Consider the following 16903-nt stretch of genomic DNA (forward strand, 5'->3'; position numbering starts at 1 on the left):
TTATGTTTGTATGTGTGTATGTTTGTGTATGTCAAATTTGTTACAATTGTATATTTGTACTTATGAACTTACTTATATGGTTTATAAAACATCCCTTCATCTATAATCATGGATAATAATGTAACGATATTATCAATGAATGTGAGGGGACTTTTCTCAAATTCCAAAAAGAGGGCAGATGTATTTGATTGGGCTAAGAGTAAAAATACTTCGATAGTGTGTTTCCAGGAAACTCATAGTAAAAAAGACATTGAAAAAAACTGGGAGGATGAATGGGGAAGCACATGTTTTTTCAGTCATAAAGACAGTAAAAGTGCAGGTGTCTCTGTTATGTTTAAAAAGGGTCTGGATTTTGTTGTGCATAATTCTGTTACTGATGATAATGGTCGTTACATTGTTTTAGATGTATCAATTTTTTCACAAAGAATGAGTTTTGCCTGTTTGTATGGTTATAATACAGATGAACCTGCATTCTTTGATATAATAATGCAGAACATTTTATCATTTAAAAACACAAGTGTTTTATTATGTGGTGACTGGAATGTTGTTTTAGATAAATTTATGGATACATATAATATCAAACATAATAGAAACCCTAACTCCCGTAAAAAACTTGATGAAATCATTGATGTTTTTGAACTACTTGATCCTTGGCGTACATGCTATCCAGAAGATAGGAAATATACTTGGCGTCAGTCCTCACCTATAAAACAAAGTCGTTTAGATTATTTTTTAATTTCAGAAGACCTTTTTTCACTAATGAAAAATACTAAAATTATACCAGGCTATAGAACTGACCACTCAGCAATTATTTTCACCTTCTCAGCTTGTTTAGAGAAACGGGGCAAAAGTTACTGGAAATTTAACTCTCAATTACTCAGAGATGCAGATTATATACAAAAGGTTAAATTATGCATTAAGGATACTATTTTGGAATACTATCTGTCAGGTGATGTGGAAGATCTTCTTTCTGTTGATTTGTCATGTAATGATCAAACATTTTTTGAAATATTGAAAATGAAGATTAGATCTTTGTCCATAAATTACAGCATAAATAAATCCAAGGAGGAAAAAAATTTCACCCTCAAACTTGAAAATAATATTTTACATTTAGAAACTATTATGAACCATTCTCCAAATGAGGAGGTTCAAAAATCTTTACTTGATAAAAAACTTGAACTAGAAAATTGTCGACAAAAGAAGGTTGAAGGTTTGCTGCTTAGATCCCGCTCTAACTGGCATGAGAATGGTGAAAAATGTTCAAATTATTTTTGTAAATTAGAAAAGAAAAATTTTATAAAGAAAACAATAACAGAACTAATAGATGATAAAGGTCAACATATATCAGAGCAATCAAAAATTCTAACGGAACAACAAAATTTTTATAGAAATTTATACTCAAGCAAAAAATTAGATTGTGATGATTCATCATTTTTTAATCATAACATTAAGCTCACAGAAGAACAAAGAGATTTTTGTGAGGGAAATTTAACTTTTAAAGAGTGTGCTGATTCGTTAAAATTTATGACAAATGGTAAAAGTCCAGGTTCTGATGGGTACACAGTAGACTTTTATAAATTTTTTTGGAAAGATATTGGTCCTTTCATCTTTCGGTCTCTTCATTTTGGATACGAGGTTGGAAAATTTTCTGATTTTCAGTATCAAAGTGTAATTACATGCATTCCTAAGGAGGGGAAAGACAGACAGTATATAAGTAACTGGCGTCCTATTAGTCTTTTGAATACTGATATGAAAATAGCTTCTGCTGTTATAGCTAATAGACTTAAACCAGTTTTACCATTTGTCATAAGTGATACACAAAAAGGTTTCATCAAAGATAGATTTATGGGTGAGAACACACGCCTTTTATATGATTTAATGCACTATCTTGAAGAAAATAATAAGACAGGTCTTTTATTACTTGTTGATTTTGAAAAGGCCTTTGATTCCTTAGAATGGTTATTTTTAAAAAATTCTTTAAAAAGTTTTAATTTTGGGCCTTCAGTTTGTAAATGGTTTGAAACTTTATACTCAGGGGCATCAAGTTGTGTTATAAATAATGGACATACTTCAAAGTTTTTTCAATTGGAAAGAGGCTGCAGACAAGGAGATCCTCTTTCACCCTATTTATTTATAATTGGTGTTGAATTACTATCTTTAAAATTAAAAGATAATCCTGAAATAAGGGGAATAACTGTAAATGATAATGAATCACTTTTAAGCCAGTATGCAGATGACACATTCCTTATGTTAGATGGAAGGGAAATATCGTTGAGGGAAACACTTTCATGTTTTGAATCTTTTTATAAAATTTCAGGTTTAAAAATAAATGCTTCAAAGACAAAAGCACTATGGGTTGGAAACAAAAAGTATTCAGATATGATTCTTTGTCCTGACTTAAAACTTCATTGGTCACATTCAAATTTTAAACTTTTGGGGATTGAATTTTCTTTAGATTTAAACTGTATCACAGAAATTAATTTTGCCAAGAAGATTAAAGAAGTCTCTGCAATCCTGAAGAGCTGGCAACATCGTAAACTAACATTATTGGGGAAAATTACAGTAGTTAAATCACTTGCTCTTTCGAAATTGGTACACTTAATGACTGCATTGCCAAACCTATCACAATCCAGGTTAACAGAGCTCACTTCATTATTTTATAATTTTATATGGAGTGGAAAACCAGACAGAATTAAGCGTAACACACTTATTGGTGATATTTCACAAGGTGGACTTAATATGGTACATCTTCATTCCTTTAATATCTATTTAAAAATTAGTTGGATAAAAAGACTGATGTCAAACCCAGTTGGTGGCTGGCAGCAGTTGTTACTGGCAGACCTTATACAGTATGGGGGTGAAAGGGTTTTACATCTACAGAAAGAAAAGCTGATTGAGATTTCTAAAAAATGTAAAAATCCTTTCTGGAAGGATGTTTTACTATGCTTTTCTATCGCAAAACCTAATACTGAGAATTCTGTCAGTGACATTTTATCATTAGATATTTTGAACTTTTCCTCTTTGGATGATTTCCCATATTATATTCAATGGAAACAAGGAGGTGTGCAGTCAGTAAGTGACCTAATTAATAAAGAAAATATGAATTTTTATAAATTTGAGCAATTTCAAGAAAGAGTAAAAATCAACAATTTTATCAAATATCATGGTCTGATTTCAAGAATCCCTCAGACTATGAAAAAATACCTTAAAGAGAACTGTTTAAAGCAAGATTTGGATAAGCCTGATAATGGTGATATTTTTTTAAAGAGAATTATAGGTAATGTGAAAGCCAAATTTGTATATAAAAATTTAGTAAATAAAGTTATTGAACTACCAACAGTCAAGTTTTCGAAATGGGAAGAACTGTTGATTATTGATACAACAGAATGGTCAGAATATTTCAGGATAACCAAAAAATCATGTAGAGATGTTTATTTAAGAACTTTTCAATACAAATTTTTGCATAGAATCATAGCAACTAATACCTTTTTATACAAAATTAAATTAAAAGACACCAAGATGTGTACTTTTTGTAAACTTGGTGAAGAAACCATTGAACACCTTTTTTTTGAATGCCCAATAACTTTTCAATTGTGGCAGTCTTTTTCAAATGCAGTAAAACTTTTTTTTGTAAACTTTGTTCTTAACAAAGAGAATGTGTTTCTTGGTTGCAAACATGAAAGTTTATTACTGAATCTGTTAGTCATAATTACAAAAAACTATATATACAAATGTAAATTAAATGAAACAAAACCAAATATGGTTGGGTTAAAGAATAGAATAAAGAAATACCAATTTCTTGAATATTATATTGCAAAGAAAAATAATAGAGTCCAAGTGTGTGAAAAATTTTGGTCTCCTTTACATGTAATATTTAATTAATTATTGTTTCATATAAGTGAGAGAATAAAATATCTATATATCATGAGCAAATATTTAGCCTTGAGTTTTTTTTGTTTTTTTTTTTCTTTAAAATATTTTGTTTTTAAAATGTAAGTCAAGATACATCATGTACATATTGTAGCAAAGCAAATGAGTGAAGAGTATTTGTATTGTATGAGAGAAAGTCAGAGAGCGAGAGAATATAATCAAATAAAATTTATATGTAACCTTAAATACTACATGTATAATTATAAAAATCAACTTGTCAGTGATATATATTGTATACTGAATTATTTTTTATATGTAACCCCTTGATACCCTTGTCAGGTGGTAGTGTAGGGGTACATGTATATTAAATCCTGACTATTGAAAAACAAATAAAAGATAAAAAAACAAAGATTAAATTGCCAGTGTACTTTTTTTTATTGTCAACAATTTACCTTAAAATGCTAGCTTTTAGATTTCTTCCTACATGTTCTATTCTCAAAACAAGTAATTTTTCATGAATAAATTTTGCACAACTTGTAGCTTGAAAAAAACACAGGGACCTATATAATAAGAATAAGGAGATGTGGTATGATGCCAATGAGACAATTATCCACCAAAGTTCAAATAAAGTGGATGTAAGCAATTAGACAATCGTACAGCATTCAAGAACAAGAAAATCCTATACCGTATAGTTGGCTATTAAAGGCCCAAACATGAAGAAAAAGAACAATTCAATTAAGAAAACTAAAGTCTTAATTTATTACAAAACAATTTTAGAAAAGAATATGACAGACATGAACCAACGACCACCACTGATCTATAGGCTCCTGATGGGATAGGCACATAAAAGTAAATAAAAAACCAAGAAAGGGGAAGGTTTAGTAAGTCCTTGGATTATACTTGAAAGATATTATAAAGTGTTTTGTATTTTTCAGCCAAGAAAAAAGACCAAAAAATGCCTTTTACTTGAAACCCATACCAAAATAGACTGGACAAGTTTGGTTTGCTGCTATGCCCGTGGGTATAAATATGCTGACAGCAACAATTGCAAGGTTATGCAAAGAAGCTGGACTTAAGGGATTCAGGTCGAACCACTCGCTTCGTGCCACTGCTGCTACCAGGTTATATGAAGATGGTCAGGACGAACAGCTGATATCTGAAATAACAGGCCACAAAAGTAAGGCAGTTCGCGAATATAAAAGAACAAACACCGAAATGAAACGAAAGGCCAACCAGACGATCAACAGTAAGCCGTCAGAACAAAAGAAACCCCGTTCAGAACTACAAATAAACAGTGCACCGTCTACCTTTCAAGTGGATGGCAATAATATCAACATAACGCTTCAAGTAAACTTTGGGAATTCAAAGTAACGTGTGAAGGATTTTTATTTCAATGCTGTTTAAGACACAACTGAGTCGTGGATCAACTATCATGTGAAATAAATTTATGTACATGTACAAATATCTGATCTTTTTCATAAAGTGTCTTATGAATAAGAATATGTGGTATGAGTGCTTATGCCTTCATTGAATGTTGCTCGTGAACCGTTAAAATGTTATCAATCACATTTTTTACTACACACAATAAAATTTAGAACGGAAATGTGTCAAAGAGACAACAACCCGACCAAAGAGCAGAAAAAAAGCATTTTATTCAATTGAGTTTCCAACCAAACAAATTCTGGGTGCTTTTGTTATCAGTTCTACGGAAGCGTATTAGCGCCACAAAGGTTTGCGTTAACGCAAACATAAGAAAAAAACATAAAAAAATAAATTGTGTGGCGCTTATACGCTTCCGTACAATTCTGCTGTGTTCTGTATTGTCAACAACATTTGTTTATTGGTAAACATCAGTCATTTCTTCGCTTGTAATGTAATCTACTCACTCATCTCTTCAATTCAATGAACCATAGTGAGTAGTGTTACATTACAAATAGGTCAAAACTTCAGTGGATTCTTGAAAAATAATCAACTGTTTCTTGAATAGATGACGTCACAACAATGGTTTAAGTATAATCACTGGTAGCTTCAGTGATTATATACATGTATTATAACTAAAATTTTCAGGAATTATGCATAATCACTAGAAAAAAATGTCAGGGATTATACATAATAACTGGAATGAAGAGACAATGAATAAAAGTAAAATAATTTATTCTATAAAATCATATTTTTAAAAACATGTTTAGAAACATAAATATTAAAATATTAAGCACAATATTCTAATACAAATCATTTATTTTTACTAACTATCATTGTAAATTTGAATGACATCTACTGTGATGGTCTGGATGGGGGTCCCTCATTTCTTTCTTCTTTAATATTTAGATATTTTTTTCTATACCTGTACTCTATCTTTATTTTTTGACTATTTTTGTCTATTCTTTATTTTTTATCCCTTTATTTTGCACTGTTTGCCCATTATTCTCTTCTGTAACCCCATCCAGACCCTATACTATTGAACATTTGCTCTGCTTATCCTTTTTTTTGCAACAAAAAAAAACAACAGAAAAAACCCTTAGACTTCACATATTGGAACTGATTTTACTGCACTTTGAAGAACAATAAAGTGCTCATTAAAACATCTAAAAACCGGTTCTAAAAAAGTCAATCAGACATCTCAAATTGATTCCTTGTGTATTATCTGAGCATAATGTCATGTTTCGTAGTCAGGAATTCTCCTTTTCAGCCCTTTTATGAAAGATGGCCATTATGTTTTTTGAGGGGACCTCCCTTTTCACGATCAACATACGGAATCGTATCACAGCCTCCTCCAAAATTGTGCTCAATCTGTCGAGCATGTGTTCTGTTTGTGTTTCTGGACGTTTAGCTGCATTTCTTTGCTTAGTTTGAATTCCTTATTTGTTAACTTTCATCCCCTTTGTTTTACAGCAATTACATGATCTGTGCATTTATTTTGTATTATTAATTTCAATTTAATATACTTATTTGTTTATGAGTTAATGTGGTTTAACAAAGTTAAATAGAATATCACCAAAAAAACTGTTCACTTTAATAAGACTTGATAAATGGACAGGGAATGGAAACTGTCCACTTAAACCATAAAGAGGTTATACATATGATTTATTTGTCTGTATTTGATTTATTTGTACCAAACAGAGAATCTTTGTATTATTGATAATCCCTGAAAACATTCCAGGGAATTTGTAAAATAATCTTAAAATTTTCAATGATTATGTACCTTAAATCACTGGTCATTTTCAGGGATTATACATGTATATAATAAATAATGATTTTAGTGATTATGCAAAATCCCTGAAAAATCAGGGATTCTACATAATCCCTGATTATGAAAAATTCACTGTAACATATATAAAAATATTAAGAAGATGTGGTATGATTGCCAATGAGACAACTCTCCACCAGAGACTAAATGACATAGAAGTTTACAACTAACTATGTATATATATATATATATACATGTACTAGAATACAACCGAGACATCATGGGTGCATGAATATAATAATCAGTTTTAATGCCAGGATTTCTAGTATTCGTTTTGTCATCATATTAAGTCACACCGTGAATTAGGTTGGCAGTTTTCTTTACTTTAAATAGCTTTCTGTCTGAACCTGTCCTTGTTTTCTACTTGGTATCTTACTATCAGACTTATACAATAAGCAGCTGGATGGATGTAGGAGTGGAACAGAAATCGCTTATCCTTCTGGAGAACCCAATTTTTTCTTGTTTTATTGGGTTTTTTTTATCATTTGTTAATTATAACCCCTTAGTTTCTAAAGAAACTGGAGATATAATCATGTGTATGTCTGTCCATAATTAATTCATAATTTTATTGTATATAGATATCTTCAGCAATAGCTGGGTTATATAGTAACAACTATGCTTGTGAAAAAGTAAACCTACAATAAGAAGTAATGGTGTGTGCTGATGGAGGAAGCTGAAGTAGTGTTGTAATATGTACATTCCTGAAATTATATTTGTTCATGTGTAACTGATAGCTATAGGGTGGAGGCTTTTTATTTTGCATTTTAAATATAGATTCATTTATTGTGTGTTATGCCCTTTACTGTTTAAAATAAAATACAACCAGCTCAGGGTTCTCACTAAGGGTTTCTGAAGGCCAGTCCAGGGACTCGTCTTTTTGGCCATGTCCAGCAGTGTGAAGATAAAATTTAATCGCTATATAATTTATTATTTCAGTCTCCACGACAAAATAGAGCAAGGAAATGTATTATGACATTAAATTTAAATTATGTTTAAACTTTTTTTTTTATAAAATTTTGATATATGTGCTCAGTTGATACAACATTTTACAATCATGAGGCTGCTTTGGTCTCACCCATTTTGAAAATGATGATAAAAACAATTCTGTGTCATTGTCTGTGATTATGTAATAAATTTTATCAGTTGATAGTATTTTGCCACCTTTTTGACATAATGAAATTTATGATAATTATTCAATAAAAACAATAAAGTTTTTTTTTAAATTTATCAGAAATAACAGTTTGCTTTCTTGGGGACATGCTAATGTGTAATATATATGTATTCTGGGAAAATTCTGTATTCATTTTAGTGTTCTTTATAAATTGTTTAACAGAATTTCATAAAACAATCTTTCTATGCTACAGTCATTCCTCTTTCATGAAATAAAATATCTGTATTGTGTCTAAATTGGTATCTTGCAGTGCAACATTCAAAACTTCAGATCAATGGCCTTGATCATTTTATCAGACCAAAAATTCATGCTTTTAATTAAAAACAGATTTGACTACACTTGTACAAAATGTAGACAATAACTTTCTGAAATAGATTAATGTCATTGTAACAAGTTTAAATGACAGATTAACATTGTGTATTTGCTTACTTTTGTCATGGACGGATTTAATTTTATGGTTCCTTGTATTATATGAACAAGCACATGTATTTGTTTACATTTGTTACTAAATATATCAACCAATTAGATAGCATTAACAGCAGGCGTCGCCTCTTCATTTTAAAGGGACAAAAGATATCTTCATGTAAATATCATTGATTTACATTCATGTGTCAAAATAAACCCACCGGTGATGAAGCATTGATTAGGGCCAGGGGAATTATATTTTATTTCGATCTGTTACATAATGAGAAGCAGTAAACATGGGTAAGTAAACATATGCTACCCTTGAATATTGGAATGCATCCAAAATTGCCCTCTTAAAGCTCTTTACTTGACAGTTAAACTGCTAAACAGGGTAAACCGCATAAGTAAAAAAAAAATACAAATTGTATGGGATAGTATACTATTTTGAGTTGTATTCCATGCATGAATGAACACAAACACATGACATTGTGTGCTCTCTTTAAACAATATTATAGATGCAGAAGAATTTATTCCAGACTGGACATAGTCAGGAGCCTGTTGTTCAGTGGTTGTCGTTTGTTGGTGAGGTTCATAGGTGTTTCTCGCTTTTTATATAGATTAAACCATTGGTTTTCCTGTTTGAATTGTTTTACACAAGTCATTTTGGGATCCTTTATAGCTTGCTGTTCGGTGTGAGCCAAGACTCCGTGTTGAAGGCCGTACTTTGACCTATAACTTTTTATACATTGTGACTTGGATGGAGAGTTGTCTCATTGGCACTCATACCATATCTTCCTATTTATAATAACCAGTGCGTTTTACTCCAGTAATTTGATTAATATACAAGACATTTGTAACACCCTCCTGAGGCCTCCTCTCTTCTGACCTTTTTTGATTTAGGGGTTTAATTATTCACTGATTTTGTTAGCTGTATTTTATTTCTTGTATAGGGCTGTTTCCCTTTAATCAAGTTTGCCATTAAAAAAAAATAGCAATCATACCACATCAGTCAATTTTATGCTAAAGTTTGGGTGTAATTAAGATATTGAAAAAAAAACATGCAAACCATAAATTGTGTATGGTCTACAATGTTTCCTAGCAATTTTCTTTAACACTCCACTTAAAACCCATATCCAAAACTTATTTTATGTAAGGACAAGGTGTGCTATTCATAGTATTTCTATTAGGTCAAAGCTCACTCGAGCTTGTGTTGTACAGTATTTATATATGCCGAATCAAAATAAAATTTTCTTATCTTATCTTAGTATTAGACATGTTAGATGTTGAGTCATTTTTAGACATTAAAATTAATTTTCTATTTTCACTATTCATGTCTACCCTCCACCACCTTAAAAAAAAAGCAAAGGGAACTTTTTATAAACAGTTAAAAACAAACCACAGAAGTATTAGTAGTCTTTCAAATTTGATCACAATGTGTTGATTCTTATACAAATGTACATAGACATGATAGACAATCATGTATCAGTGTATGGTATAAACACTGTTACATTTATCTTTTATTCAATGAGGTACATGTAGGCTATACATTTGTAAACCTCTATTTGTCTTTTCTGATTTGATTGTTTTGGTTGATTGCTGTCTCATTGACATAAATTTACAATTTTGCCTTTCTGTTTTATAAAATATTTATTTGTAAAAGCAAAACATGATAAAGTATAATTTTTTCTTTTGTTGGTACATGTATAAGAATTTAGACCATATTTTACATAAAGATATGTGTTGTATTTCATAAACTTTGAATTGTTTCTTTTGATCTATTGTTTCAATGATGTTTTTCTTCAACAACTAGTAGTACTTGCACAAGTAGGAGGCTCAGTATGAGGATTATGAAAATTCACTTCAATGCAATATAATGGAAAAAAAACAGTACCGGTAGTTAAATATAAGTAGTTAAATTTAGGTTGTTATTTTACGATATAAGCATCAGTTAGAAAATGCAGCCAGGGGCTTTGTAATCTTATTCAGAAACCTTCACAGTTAAAAGGATAAATATTAATAATAGTACATTAATCATATTCTTGTGGAATTGAATAATTCACTTTGTGTGAGGTAATTTGATATTTTTGTACTGAAACTCTTATGATTATTTGATATTATGTTGGTTTGCTGTTATCGTTTTGTCATTACATTTTTTATGGTAATGATCTTATGTTTGATTTATCATTTTTTCAAGTTCTAAAAGGAAATTAAAATTGTTCCTTGATTTACAGGTTTGCAAAGTGGTGTGAAATTTTGCCATATCCTACAGTTATATTCAGAAGTATAAATGTTATAAGTGAAATTCACATTTACATTAATTACATTTCAGTGAGTTTAAAATGAACTTTGTTATTCAAAGGAAAATAAGAGATTTTATTAATATGTTTATTGTTACAGATCACTGATTTTATATGACTTATCAAGACAAGGCAAACTAAAGTAAAAAAATTAATATGTGTGACCTTTTTTTTCTAAGAACAGAATTATGATTTATTTGATTCATTAATGTCATTATTTCAATTGTGTTTGTTTAAAAATTATAAGAATTTGCAGTTTAAGTGGGCGGCTAGGAGTCAGATATATACGTTTTTTTCACCAAGTCAATTAAAGTTGAAAAGGCTGTATAAATGTAATGTGTTTACATAAAAACAACTAAATTTTGAAAACTGTTGATCAATCTGACACTTACATATACTTCAGTAGTGCTAATGTTAGCTTACCCCTTGCTTTTAGGGCTTGTTTTTACTTACACAGTGAGTCAATGTCGTAAGATTTTTAGGTTAAATAGCAAGTTTTGGCCTTTGCTAACATAGACTGACCTAAGATTGATTTTATTTCTGTTCCACCATTTTATTATATTCCCTATTTTTATTTCTTACTCTTGGTTATGTTAGTAAAATCCCAAAATACTCAAGTGTTTAAAAATAATCTGAAAAGACAAAACAATATTGTTTAAACTTTTAATGAAATAATCAGAATGCCTAAATGCTGGTTCAAAGTACATGTGTACACTGTAGGAATCACTTTCTGGCTTGTATCTGATAATCTTGTCATCTTGTCATGGATTTACAATGTTGTCACTTTTACGAATGTGCAGTTATTTGACCAGGGTTGCAGTAATTGTAGATACGCTAATAGTATGGTGAATGTCAGGAAAGCAGGGAAATAGGATACAGTAGACTCCGGCAAATCAGATACTAATTAAAATGTCAACAAAATATCCAATTTCCCTATATATATAAATTTGAATATAAATTTGAATATATATACTACATATCTTTTTTTCAACCTAGAGCCTTCAAACTTTCTGAAAAGTTTGTGTGTACATTATAGATATGCATCTTACTTTACACATTTCAATGAGAATTTTTGAAAATTTTCCTGAGGTTTAAACAACGTCAGTTTCAGAAGTGTTCTACATGTAGATGTAGGGTATCCATTTTTGACAATTTTGTATGTTTAATCTTAAATCTCTTTAGAGATTTTAGCTTTGCTTATTTATTGAAATCAGTAGATCTGAGTTTAACCGTTCCATTATAATACATACTAGCATTCAAATGAATGCTCCCTTACACATGGCAAATAAAATTGTCATTACCATTCATTTTCCTTTCAAATTACAAACCAATAGTATTATAACCTTTCCTTTGAGTGTTTGGCCCATTTTTCTAAAGACTTTTTTAATATTAATCCATTTTCTGTTGGTATATGAAAAACCTTGAAGGTGTAATGGACAAAATTTTAAAATCTATTCTAAATTATTGCCCTTTGACCATTTTTTTTTCTGGTAATAAGGGAGACCCAAATAAGAATTTGTATACATAATGCTATACAAGTACAAAAATCTTATGTTTTTCCTACAGAAGAATGGCGGATTAAATGGACTAGTGAATTTCAAATTTTAAAGGATGGAGGTCTTAAATGTGCATTTACATGTACCCTAAAGGGAAAATACTAGTCTTGTATAATTGTCTTGGTTTCATGTGAAACACATTTACAGTAAAAATGCAAAGAGAGTGTTTATCTTAAGATGTCACTGATACCAATATTCTCTTTAAATTTCAGTTTATCAAGTAAAGAAGACAGAACACCACCTTACAGTTATAACAGAAGTATACATTCCAAAGATACAGATTTCCTACAATATGATTATTTTGATTTGTAAGTAAACTTGCAGCATCTTATTGCTTACAGTTGGAAGTTAAAAATTCATGCAAAAGAGAGGCGAAAGATATCAAAGGGACATTTAAACTCATAAGTCGAAAATAAACCGTCAATGACATGGCGAAAAAAGAAAAAGACAACAGCACACAAAACATACAACATAGAAAACTAAAGACTGTGCAACACACACCCCTCCAAAAACTTGGGGTGATCTCAGGTGCTCCGGAGGGTAAGCAGATCCAGCTCCACTTGTGGCACCTGTTATGTTGCTCATGTAAGTACAAACTCTGTGATAAGGCTAATTCAGTAGGTCCCATTTGGGGAAAAGGGGATGGGATTGTAGTTACGACAACTGCAACATATCCGTCGGCATCTGTGAAACAGATATTCCATAATGGTCAACCAACTGGTGATGGTGTCCGTAAAGTTTACGAGGGAGGATTTCAAATTCACCACTTGGAACTCTTGATTTAATAGCTATCTTTTGAGCACCAACCTTCGATCAAGGTAATCATGATAGGAATTACAAGCCCTGGAATATCGTATCGACTGGGAAATATGTACACATATGCAGGTGCTGCTGGAATGTTGCTACATAGAAATGGAAAGTTCACAATTGGGAAGCTGAAATCATCTCTCTTGTCTTAAAGTTTTGTTTTCAATCGTCTCTCATTGGTAATTTCTAGATGTAAGATATGAGGCAGACTGAACTGTATCTGTTGTATCTTTTATCTCAAGTTTGAATTTTGATGGGATAGATGCGTTCAACATAGTCACCAAGTTTTGAATTATTTTAGCGATAGGACATCATCTATATAATGGAAAGTGAAGTTACAGGATAATGCTAACTTTTTTTCTTTCTTCCTAAGAAGCCTCATGAATTAAGGATCAAGTCAGGAAGAAGGGGAGCACAGTTGGTTCCCATGGGAATGCTGATTGTTTGTTGAAAAACAGGTCATCCAAACCTAAACAAATAGGCTGTCAATGAAGAAATCAAGCATCTCGATAATGTCTATTTCAGAGAATTTTTGTTTGAATCAGAGTAATTTTTACAAAGTATGATTTATCCCTCCTTAAGACAAGATACTTGTATCTACATTGACCATTCTTTTTTATTAAACAAAGCAGGACCAAGTCTTTTAATTTGTCTTTTAGTTTGGAATGAGGGACACTAGTGTAAAGTGTTGAAAAGTCAAATATTTTAATACTATTGCATGATGAAAGAGTCTTAGATTGAATGTACTCCAGCAGATCTTTGGAATTTTTTAGTATCCACATCTGATTCACACCACCTCTAGAATAGGTAGTTTTACAATAAATTTGCAGCCCAGCTTTGATTGCATGATAAAACTGATGTTAATAAGGATTGAATCTATTATCATTGAAAATTGTTTTAATTAGAGGCTTATTTACTCCAAACTCATATTTGCCACATTAAAAAAGTATTATGTTATTAAATGATACTTTATTGTGCTTGTAAATTTTATCCATTGGTTTCTGTAGATTAAAGTAATTTTGGTGTATTGACATTAGAGAATCCATTATGTTGTAATTTTACATTTATATATAAAACAATATGGAGGCAGCAAATGGAACTTATTGAAATTATGTAAAAAAGAATGAAAAAGTTACTTCTCTGCATCTTCTTTAGTGTATAGTCAAGTTAGGTAACTATAGTTGGGTATATGGAGTCAATAGTAATATGATTTCCTTTTTGCACCTAGAATTTGGTGATAAATCAAAAATAATCTGATAATTTTTAAAAACTTATATATTTTACACTGTTTAAGAATAAGAATAAAGATAATCTGATAATTATTAAAAACTAATTTACTTTACACTATTTAATATGAATAAGACTAGAAATTATCTGATAATTTTTACAAAAGAGAATTTAATTAGCACTAGTTAGTCAAGAATTGAACATCTTTGACCCCCAAGGTTACCCAGTCATATTGATTGTACATCTTTGACCCCCAATGATACCCAGTCATATCAATATGCTTTCCTCATTTACCTTCATTATTTGTTTTCCCATTTACATATTCCATTATATAAACATGTATTATACATGTACCCTCTCTCACTGAGTGGATGGTATATTGCAATCACCTTGTCTGTCCGTCCTTAATATTGTTGCATATTACTCTGCTTCTTGTGAAATGATTTAATATTTAATCTGGATCTATATAGTTGGCATTGTTAGCAATTTTCAGATCCTCTGGGCAGTCACTTCTACCATCTGAGTATGAAATTATTTTGTAACATATCACATGTATTACTCAGCATCTGTATCATGTAGTGATTTGATATTTAAAACTTTAAGATGATTACTTGTACCATGGAAGGGATCTGCCAGGCAATTGCTTTTTACTTGATAATACATGTACTTAAAATTTTTGGTCAATATCTCATAACAAGTGGGAGTAATATACTTTGCATTTTATACAAACTTAGTCAGCAAGATTCTAAGGTGAATTATTTTATGGGTCCACTGGACCAGAATTGAACATAATCCTGTGTTGAAAGTTTGTTTCTTTCTTTTACCTGTAAACATTTAGTTCGTATTAAACAATGAAGATTCAAATAAAAAAAAAATTAATTCATACCTAGCAATAAAGGTCCCATAAGTACTTTTCTATCATATTGAAAGCATCTAAAATGATATTACACAATGAAATGCAAAATCCATAACTTTGTCAATTCAACCATATAAACCCATTTGCACACTGATGAGAAAGTCTAGGCATTAATGTCATAAGATAAATTAATTCACCCATAACCATATGGAAATGCTTTCTGATTTTATGCTTGTACATAATCATTGGCTGTTTACAGTTTATAGGATACCAGAAGGGCGGTAAACACATTCTCTGCAGGGGTCAATTGAAATGCAAGCGTATGTAAAAGTCACTTTTTCTATATAGGTTATTTACACCTGGATTCGCATCTCGAGATTTTCATACACACAATATGAACATTCAGTTAGTTTGATGTAGATGAAGGTTGACTGATATACAGGTATGCAATGCAAAGTGATGATTATATAATTACTTTCTATTTTTAGCATGAAGCCTACAGACTATACATATTCTAGAAGGTAGGATGATTTTAATGTCTTTCACAAGTACATTGATTGTAACACCTGAGAAAAACATGTTTACTTCTTATTCCAAGCATGCTGTGTAAGATAAATTTGATTTATATTTCAGAATTTTTCAGGTTTTGGATTTTAAAATAAAGGTGTTCTGATTTTAAAAACTGATTTTATAAAAGATAAAGCTTTAAAAATATGGTGAACAATCACATCAAGTGTTTTTGAAATGTCAAGATTAATTTTCACAGCATGCATGTGATAATTTTACAGATTTTATATTGCTTACGATTTAAAGATAAACAATGAATTGAAGATATTAAACATAACCCAAAAAGTTGTTTCTGGTATCAAAAATTGTTACTTTTAAATAGAAAGATGTGGGGGGAAAATCAATTTTTATCACCTACTCAAAATAACCTTGACCTAAAATGTGTCATTCACATCAACTCTTTGATGTATAAAAAATAGAAAGTTTGAAAGGAAGTTACATCACTGTTGTAATAAACGCATGTTTAAAAGTTAGCATTACTTTAATACAGATGAGGAGACTGAATTAAAGGCAGGTATAGTATTGATTCTAATACATGATCTATGGATTACTACATTTAATCCATCTGTCTATTACTTGAGCTATTTGAGAATGAGATTAAATTTAAAGTTGAGCATGAGTTTTTTTAACTGTTGATTGATCTTTCTTTAACTTTACCCTTTGAATTAGTAACAATATATGTGTATTATATGATCTGTCTGGAATGTTTAACGGGCCTTTTGTTACTTCATTATGAATTGAACTATAGCGTTTATCTCATTCATTCTTTATTGACACAAGTTTTTAACTTCTTTATGAATGAGTTATTTAAATCTCTGTTTACACTATACAGGTATGAGTATTCTTAAATCTTTGTTATGAATGGCACATCATGTTTTTGATTGATGAGACCAATATGTT

General features: G+C 30.5%; 1 protein-coding gene across 7 annotated transcripts in view; it reads left to right on the forward strand.

The window, feature by feature from the left end:
- LOC127709023 (SUN domain-containing protein 1-like) overlaps positions 1 to 16903 on the forward strand; it is a 58672-nt gene that overhangs the window by 12427 nt on the left and 29342 nt on the right. Inside the window, exons 1-3 of one of the 7 annotated variants that reach the window (XM_052214299.1) lie at positions 8849 to 8993; positions 12759 to 12854; positions 15925 to 15957. In XM_052214299.1, the coding sequence (XP_052070259.1) occupies positions 8974 to 8993; positions 12759 to 12854; positions 15925 to 15957 (149 nt within the window). In that variant the 5' untranslated portion in view covers positions 8849 to 8973. The other 6 variants (XM_052214304.1, XM_052214306.1, XM_052214298.1 and 3 more) reach the window with 6 other exon arrangements.

The sequence above is a fragment of the Mytilus californianus genome, unplaced genomic scaffold (genome assembly GCF_021869535.1).
Source record: "Mytilus californianus isolate M0D057914Y unplaced genomic scaffold, xbMytCali1.0.p SCAF_7, whole genome shotgun sequence".
Taxonomy (NCBI): domain Eukaryota; kingdom Metazoa; phylum Mollusca; class Bivalvia; order Mytilida; family Mytilidae; genus Mytilus; species Mytilus californianus.